This window comes from Polypterus senegalus, chromosome 6 (genome assembly GCF_016835505.1).
Source record: "Polypterus senegalus isolate Bchr_013 chromosome 6, ASM1683550v1, whole genome shotgun sequence".
Classification (NCBI taxonomy): domain Eukaryota; kingdom Metazoa; phylum Chordata; class Cladistia; order Polypteriformes; family Polypteridae; genus Polypterus; species Polypterus senegalus.
In genome coordinates, this window is record NC_053159.1 from 192,698,256 (window position 1) to 192,707,500 (window position 9,245).

General features: G+C 44.6%; 1 protein-coding gene across 2 annotated transcripts; it reads left to right on the forward strand.

Moving 5' to 3' along the window:
* Positions 1-13: 13 nt before the first annotated feature.
* On the forward strand, positions 14-6,018 carry LOC120531934 (tigger transposable element-derived protein 1-like). Of its 2 annotated transcripts, none has more exons than XM_039757811.1 (2): positions 14-2,255; positions 5,298-5,525. In XM_039757811.1, exon 1 carries the CDS (start codon positions 328-330, stop codon positions 2,194-2,196), a length of 1,869 nt encoding a protein of 622 aa, XP_039613745.1. In that variant the 5' UTR covers positions 14-327; the 3' UTR covers positions 2,197-2,255; positions 5,298-5,525. The 2 variants fall into 2 exon arrangements, with proteins under 2 accessions (XP_039613745.1, XP_039613744.1); XM_039757810.1 differs by lacking the exon at positions 5,298-5,525 and adding an exon at positions 5,545-6,018 and having other exon boundaries at positions 16-2,255.
* The last annotated feature ends 3,227 nt before the right edge of the window (positions 6,019-9,245 follow it).

A 9,245-nucleotide genomic window follows, 5' to 3' on the forward strand; every position in this document is an offset into this window, starting at 1 on the left:
GAGAGAGCGGCTCTGCTGTACGTCACCATTTATTTTTCCCCGGAAATACGTTGCTTTAATGTCTCGCAGAAGAACACATTGACGAGACGAATCTTAACGAGTCTCTCGAATAAAGAGTTTGAAAATGGGAGGGTGCATTGTTAATGGTAAAAGAGAAAAGATGTAATGGGATTCAAAAATAAAAGAAGACAACTGGAACGAACTGCACATCCCAGACGCTCAACGTGCGAGGCTTCATCCTGAGCTGTTTCATCCCTCAAGTTACAAGCGCGTGCTCTTCTCATTTGTCTTTAGCTTTTTTGATCAATTTATTACTGAGTCAACAACATGCCTGCTAAACGTCCTGTCACTGCCACTGGTCCTCCTGGCACTGCCAAGAGGGCGAGGAAGAGCGTGACATTGGCAACCAAAATGGACATCGTCAACGCCGTGGAGAGCGGAGAGAGGCCCATCAATGTCGCTCGTCGTCTGGGTCTCCCTGCATCGACGGTACGCACGATCATCGGCAAAAAGGACATTTTCAAGAAAATGGCTGCAATTCTCGCCAAGAATGAAGAGATGAAAATTACGAGGAAGAGACCAGACATAATGGAGAGGATGGAGAGAAGACTTTCTGCTTGGCTGCAGGACCTCTACCTGGAGAATACCCCCGTTAGCCTGTGCCTCATCCAGGTGAAGGCGCGCTCCATCTATGACGACTTGAAAAGGCAGATGCCCCCAGAAGAGGCGGCCAAGCTTCCGGAGTTCAAGGCTGCCCGCGGCTGGTTCCACCGCTTCCAGCAGCGTCACACCTACAAGAACGTTCAAGTCTCGAGAATCTCAGATGGTGCTGACGCTGAGGCTGCTGATGTGGAGGCTGCTGGTCAGTTCCCAGAGCACTTGGCTACCTTAATAAAGGAGGGTGGCTACAGCCCAAAGCAAGTTTTCAACATGGATGAGTTTGGACTATTCTGGAAGAAAATGCCCACAAGAACATGTATCTCGGTGAAGGAAGAAGGGGCACCAGGGTTCAAGACAGAAAAGGAACGTGTGACGATTTTGATTGGTGCCAATGCCACTGGAGATAGAAAGTTGAAGCCTTTGTTGGTACATCGCTCAGAAAATCCTCGAGCAATGAATAATATTGTGAAATCCCGTCTGCCTGCTGTTTGGAAGTCAAACCGTAAAGCACGCATAACCAGGCACACCTTCAGGGAATATTTTGTTGATCACGTAATTCCCGAATTACGTGAATACTGCTTGCAAGAAAACATGGCCTTTAAAATCCTCTTGGTTCTGAACAACTCTCCTGCTCACGATGTGGACTTTGAAGCGCTGTGTCCAGAAATCCAGGTTGTGTTTCTTCCACCAGGATTGACCTCGGTTTTGCAGCCAATGGACCAGGGTGTTGTTGCTTGTTTCAAAGCAAATTATCACAAAGAAATTTTGAAAGGGTTGATAGATGCAACGGTTGACAGGGAAAAAACAATCGAAGAGTACTGGTGGGATTTTTCAATTCTTGACGCCGTTTACAGCATCGGTAGAGCTTGGCAAGCAGTCACCCAGCATCTCCTGAATGGAGCATGGAGAGCTGCGTATCCCGAGGCCGTGTTGAAATTTGAAGTATTGGATGAATCGGAATCACGAAGGGAACTTGCGATGCTGGCGAGGGAAGCCGGGTTTGACCACGTCGACGAGGAAGGCATAAGGGAGCTCATCGAGTCTCACAGTGCTCCTCTTTCAAATGAAGAATTAGAGGAAATGGACAGGCTGTCGTTTCAAGAGGAGAATGGCGATGATGACAAAGAAGCGGAGAAAGAAACAAAGTTTTCTATCCCTGTGCTCAGAAAGTTGTTTGAATATTTAAATGCAGCAGAAGAACTGGTGATGCAGCACGATCCCTTATGTGACCGAGCAATGACGTTCGGGAGAACAATACGAGAGGTGGCCAACTGCTACAGAGTTCTCCTGGACACGAAGCTGAAGAGGAGCAAGCATGTCATGATGAACGTCTGTCTGAAACACGAGAAAGAAGACGAACTATCCATGGAAATGCCTAATCCCGGACCCTCGAGTCTACAGGAGAGTTTAATAAAAGTCTTGCAAGTGAAGACTGAGGAAGATGTGGCTGCAGAAGGAGGACTTGAAAGCTTCTCCAGAGGTGATGACGAGAATCCTGCTATTTCTGCTCATCACTCCTTCACCCCTTCCATTTGAAGTACTACCCACCTCAAAGCCTTCAGCTACGACACACAAGACCCCTTTGTGTTCTCAAGGTAAGAAAAACTGTTTAATTTTATAGATTATTTATATTTATTATTTATAGCTACGGACCTCTGGAGCTCCACTCCACTGAGGAGGTTGTCGCTTTACGTTATACGTCAGTGGTTACGCTGTGCCTGGCACCTTATGCTAGCAGGGAGAGGCTCCAGCAGACCTCCAGGACCCTGTTCAGGACTAAGCGGGTTAGAAAATGACTGACTGACATACACATAGCAATCATATTCAGGTAAAGTCTCGAGTGGTGCCAGTCACTCTGCGATATTCCTAGGATTCTGGTTTTATTTATTTACTTATTATATTCATTTATTTATTGTATGTGTTTTTTTTTTGTCTATGTTCACTGTCTGCAGGGGCACATGCAAGCAAGCATTTCATTGTATATGGTACTTGTACACATGGCAATAAAGAATTGACATTGAAATATTCTGTATAGGCTTCTCTACACAGGGAGTCACAATGACCAGCACTAACAAACATGCGGGTGTCATGTGACACACATAAAAGCTCCACTCTTTTGGTCATGTGCCACTTACTAACCAAAAGATGTCTCACTTTTACCGCGGTGGTTCAAATTATTGTGGAGCAACCTTGGTAGCCTTAATAAACCCTGTGAATAAGAAAGCAGCGATTTAACTCACACTTGATACCCTTTTATTATTTCAATCGCTTTTGATGAAACACAAAGTATAGAAAATATAAAAGCAACGTGGTATAGATTAACGTATAAAAATGACAAACAGAAGAAAGTATAGTAGAAAATAAAATAGACAGCAAAGTCTTGCTAAAAATCAGAAATGTCCGAGGTGGATGTTGCCCTGGGTGCCTTTTTGATTTAGCGATTGGTGCTCTTCACAGGTTACGTTTTTCTGATGCTCTCGCGTCTCTTGATCTCGGACGTCACCTCCTATGTTGTCTTTCTGTCATTTTCTTCACTTCAGTCCCTCAGACAAGCCATATTTATGTTAACATGCACACGTGGGGTTTTGTGACATGTGACACTGCACACTTTTGATTGGCTGTCTTGTTCTGATGGCAAATGTCTCTGATCGGAGTGTTTGATCTTTGAAGTTCCTCCACACTCCTTCCTTTCCCAAACTATTGTAAACTATTTCTGTAATTACCTCGTCCATCTGCTCCCGATATTATGAATTATTTAAAACAGGTTTTGTGGTGTCTAGACATATTTCTCATTCCTATGTCAAAAACTAAATTGGAAATGAAACCGACTGGAACAAATGTATAAAGTACAATACAACGGGATGTTTGCAGTGCCTGTAATGAAAGTCTTGTAAATTCAGTTCACCCTGGTTCAAATGAGAAAAATAATTACAGTTTAATATAAACAGTATAAAAATAAAAGATTTTTCACATCAGGACGCAATCCAAATCAAGCAAGTCCCAGTTCAGTTTGTAAGTATAAAATCTGTGCAGGGCGTATAAAGTGAGTTTTAAAGAATTCACCCTAAGTGTACGGAAACTTCTGTACGGAAGCGTATCAGGGCCATGAAGAAGAAAAAAAAAATACTGACTCAGTGAAGAAAAAAAGTCAAACATACCGACTTTATTCTCGACATACACTTTTTTCGCACGCTTCTTGATGGTCCAGGATTTTTCGGGTGATTTTCTATGTAATAAACTTAATAAGTTATAGTGTAATGAAAATTGCATAATTAGCAACATCACACTCCGAAACTCAACAGGAGATGCGGTTCATTGTGTGACAGGTCCTTGTTTTCTTGACAGTGGCTGGAGTGACATTGGCTGTTTCTCAGTTTATAGGGGGTGAGCTGGCCAAACACAGGCGAAGAATAGTTGGGACACCAGCCGTGTCGTCCTGTTTAATTCTCTGCTTTTCTTCCCCAAACTTAAACAAGTGCCTCCCGGCAACAACTAGCATAACCCCATAGGGCAAAACACCAAAGCAGTTACGGGCTCAGGTTTAGCCAACATAACAAATAAGCGGTGACTTGTCAGGGATCGTCACAAAAGACAGCTCAGTGGAGGCAGCTGGGCTTTTTATAACAGGAGGCGCAGAAGGGGCGGGGCTAATTTCCCTGTCTGGCTGGCTTCCTTGAGCTGCGGGGAGAAAAGGAGACAACACAGTTAGCGACAGCGCCCCCTCTCGCTCCGGCAGGTTACCACTGTAAGGGACAGCCAGCAGTTTATCCCGGTTGGGACGCCCCAGTAACGGAAGGATGGGGAGCTTATCAAAAACACTGTCTCCCCAAGGACGATAGATGGCAGCTTCCCTGGACTGCTGCAGTGCCCCGGATGCCCGCTGGGCACTATGAGAGTTGGAGTTCAGCAACACAGCCCTGCCGGGTACCGTGGGTGCCTCCAGGAGACGCTGCAGGGAGACTGGAGATTCCCTACTGTTTATATAGCCCAGAAGTACTTCAGAGTCATGGGGACGGAAGGACAAAAGCACTTCTGTGTCAAGGACTATTTAAAGGACTGGTGTGAACCCAGCAAGCGAGCCGGAGTTGGGAGGTAGAGGACAGAGCTTGCTGGGAAGTGTGGAGGAGAAATTAGGAATTATAATTGCTTTATTGTTGTGTTTATTGTGGCTGTGGTGCTTTGGAGTTACTATTTTGAAGAAGAAGAAAAGTCTTCTTAGTGCTTTTAACCTGTGTCATGCGTCTGTCTATTGGGAAAAAGGTGGGCAACAGTGCCACCTAGCGTCCACGTACTTACACCACCTACCTCGAATGAGCTGGCAAGGAGATCCTCGGACATGCATACGTGACAAGGGAGATCTGTTTTTCCAACTCCAGCATTACTTGCCAAGTCCAGAGGAATTTTGAAGTGACTGGGCAATGCCACTCCAAACTCATGACAAGCTCTTGCCCTCATTTGCTCAGTTCTGTCACCGTTTTGTCCTTTTCTTTCCAGGTAAGATCACTGCTCTGCATTTCGTTTTCTCCACTGTTTTGTTCCCCCTCCATCTGTCCCATCTTGCAAGTCCTCATCCTTCTCTCTCTGCCTTCTCCCTCCGTCTGTGTGCCTGACGTCACTGACCTTCTTTCTCATTCCAGGTGTCGGACCTGCACATTTGGCACACTTGGCAGGCTGACGTTGCTCCTTCCCTCCTTTTCTTCAGTTCTGCACCATTCCAGCCGCCCTCAACCTTGCCAGAGTTTTTCCAGCTATGAACGTCGGCCCTTGTGTTCTCTCCGTCCTTCACCTTACGTTGAATCTTCCTTTCTTATCTGACACTTGTGAACATAGTCGGGGTAATCAACTTCTAACCGGTGTTGTATGTGTCTGCTTGAATCTTTGCAGTTCTTCTTCTCCGAGTACTGCAGCTGCCCTTGTCTGAAGTATGAGCGGCCCCTGTTTTCACCCCCTCTGATGGGCAGCACCTCCTCTTGAAAAGGCTTGAAGGACTATCCATAGGTGGCCAGACTCTGTTAACTCCTGGATGTTGTCCTACCTGCATGGTACTCGCCAGTCTTCAGCGGAGAATCCGGCACCATGCTGCCCCTGTCCTGTGGCGTCCCTCTAGATTTTGTACTTGGTGGTCTCCTACTTCACGTCTACCTGCTACCACCACTTTGTCTCAATGAGCTCCTGTTTCACTCTTAGGGGAACAACTGACCAGCTCTACTTAAATAGTTCTGTTTGATGGAAAATTGGACTGCCTGCTCAGTTGTCCCCATTATGGAGGACATATCTGTGCCAACAATTAACAACAACAATAACAACATTTATTTATATAGCACATTTTCATACAAACAGTAGCTCAAAGTGCTTTACTTGATGAAGAATCTGTACTAATAAAAGGCAAAGCCCTCACTGACTGACTGACTGACTCACTGACTGACTGACTGACTCACTGACTGACTGACTGACTCGTCACTAATTCTCCAACTTCCCGTGTAGGTAGAAGGCTGAAATTTGGCAGGCTCATTCCTTACAGCTTACTTACAAAAGTTAAGCAGGTTTCATTTTGAAATTCTACACGCAACGGTCATAACGGTCGACAACGTCCTCCATGTTGAACTTTCTTATTTATGGCCCCATCTTCACGAAATTTGGTAGGCGGCTTCCTTGCGCTAACTGAAACCAATGTACGTACTTATTTCGATGGTATGACGCCACTGTCGGCCGCCATATTGAATTTTCCAAACATCACTAATTCTCCAACTTCCCGTGTAGGTAGAAGGCTGACATTTTGTAGGCTCATTCCTTACAGCTTACTTACAAAAGTTAAGCAGGTTTCATTTCGAAATTCTACACGTAACAGTCATAACGGTTGACAACGTTCGCCATGTTGAACATTCTTATTTATGGCCCCATCTTCACGAAATTTGGTAGGCGGCTTCCCTGCACTAACCGAAACCAATGTACGTACTTATTTCAGTGGTATGATGCCACTGTTGGCCATCCATATTGAACTTTTCAACAGTCTTTGTTACTTATGGGCCCATCTTCAAAAAATTTGGTACGCGGGTTCCCAACGCTAACTGAATCCTACTTACGTACATATATACAGTGGGATGCAAAAGTTTGGGCAACCTTGTTAATAGTCATTATTTTCCTGTATAAATCGTTGGTTGTTACGATAAAAAAATGTCAGTTAAATCTATCATATAGGAGACACACACAGTGAGATTTGAGAAGTGAAATGAAGTTTATTGGATTTACAGAAAGTGTGCAATAATTGTTCAAACAAAATCAGGCAGGTGCATAAATTTGGGCACCATTGTCATTTTATTGATTCCCAAACTTTTAGAACTAATTATTGGAACTCCAATTGGCTTGGTAAGCTCAGTGACCCCTGACCTACATACACAGGTGAATCTGAGTATTTAAGGGGGTCCATTGTAAGTTTAATTTTCTCTGAAGAGTAGCAACATGGGGGTCACAAAACAACTCTCAAATGACCTGAAGACAAAGATTGTTCACCATCATGGTTTAGGAGAAGGATACAGAAAGCTGTCCCAGAGATTGAAGCTGTCTGTTTCCACAGTTAGGAACATATTGAGGAAATGGAAGACCACAGGCTCAGTTCAAGTTAAGGCTCGAAGTGGCAGACCAAGAAAGATTTCGGATAGACAGAAGCTTACGAATGGTGAGAACAGTCAGAGTCAACCCACAGACCAGCACCAAAGACCTACAACATCATCTTGCAGCAGATGGAGTCACTGGGCATCGTTCAACCATTCAGCGCACTTTACACAAGGAGATGCTGTATGCGAGAGTGATGAAGAGGAAGCACAAACAGAGCCGCTTGAGGTCTGCTCAGCACATTTGGACAAGCCAGCTTCATTTTGGAATAAGGTGCTGTGGACTGATGAAACTAAAATGGAGTTATTTGGGCATAACAAGGGGCGTTATGCATGGAGGAAGAACAACACAGCATTCCAAGAAAAACACCTGCTACCTCCAGTCAAATATGGTGGTGGTTCCATCATGCTGTGGGGCTGTGTGGCCAGTGCAGGGACTGGGAATCTTGTCAAAGTTGAGGGACACATGGATTCCACTCAGTATCAGCAGATTCTGGAGACCAATGTCCAGGAATCAGTGACAAAGCTGAAGCTGTGCCGGGGCTGGATCTTCCAACAAGACAACGACCCGAAACACTGCTCAAAATCCACTAAGGCATTCATCCAGAGGAACAAGTCCAACGTTCTGGAATGGCCATCTCAGTCCCCAGACCTGAATAGAATTGAAAATCTGTGGTGTGAGTTAGAGAGAGCTGTCCATGCTCGGAAGCCATCAAACCTGAATGAACTCGAGATGTTTTGTAAAGAGGAATGGTCCAAAATACCTTCAACCACAATCCAGACTCTCATTGGAACCTACAGGAAGCGCTTAGAGGCTGGAATTTCTGCAAAAGGCGGATCTACTAAATATTGATTTCATTTCTTTTTTGTGGTGTCCAAATTTCTGCACCTGCCTGATTTTGTTTGAACAATTATTACACACTTTCTGTAAATCCAATAAACTTCATTTCACTTCTTAAATATCACTGTGTGTGTCTCCTATATGATATATTTAACTGACATTTTTTATCGTAACAACCAACGATTTATACAGGAAAATAATGACTATTAACAAGGTTGCCCAAACTTTTGCATCCCACTGTATGTCCATAGCCTGCAGCTCAGTCACCGTGTGAGGCGGCGTTGGGTCCCCCATCCCAACACCTCCCACGTTGTTGGCTGCCTGCCTATATAAGGCCAGACGTCGCCCGTCTCTACATTCCCTTCGTTGTTTCGCCACGGATTCACGCCTCCCCTGCTGATAACTACAGCCTTTTTATTTAATCCACGGCTTCTCCGCTGTTTTATTGTTCATTTATTACGATTATAGTTATTGTGTAGGTATTTTAGACTTACTTTACATTGTTCAGGTACCCATTTCCTTTATCATTCCAACCGCATTCCCCATTAACATGTCTATCGAGGTGATCACCATCGATCAAAGAACTGTCACTTACTGAGTGGTTTCCATGCCCGGAGATGGCACCTGCCTTTTCCATTCTCTTTGTTACATATTGCACGGCCATATCAGGGTCACTCTTGATATCCATTGTGTCTTATGTATTGAATGACTGGACAGGTTCAAGGTGTGGACTGATGACGGTACAGGAGATAATTAGACTACACAGGAGCACTAGAAGAGTGAAATGCTTAAGCCCTTCACCTCTGGATCTGCATGAGAGTTGATGGCTGCCGCTGAATTGTTCGGTTGTTGCTTTCAAGTGTACCGAAATGGACAAATATTTTACACCTTTGGACAACCGCCAATGCCTCTTAAACATCTTAGACTCACAGGTGACGATTTCAGTAGTGGACACTTTGATGTTTATGAATGTCTAAACTCTCAAAAGCTGGATGTGAAGTTATCGCTGAAATCGGTTGTGTGCTTACAACGCTTGACAGATGCCGAATGTCACTTCAACACAAGTCCTACAAATACTGTCGTCATTGAAACAAACCATGAAACTCAAACCGATTACGACAGCAGCAATCCAA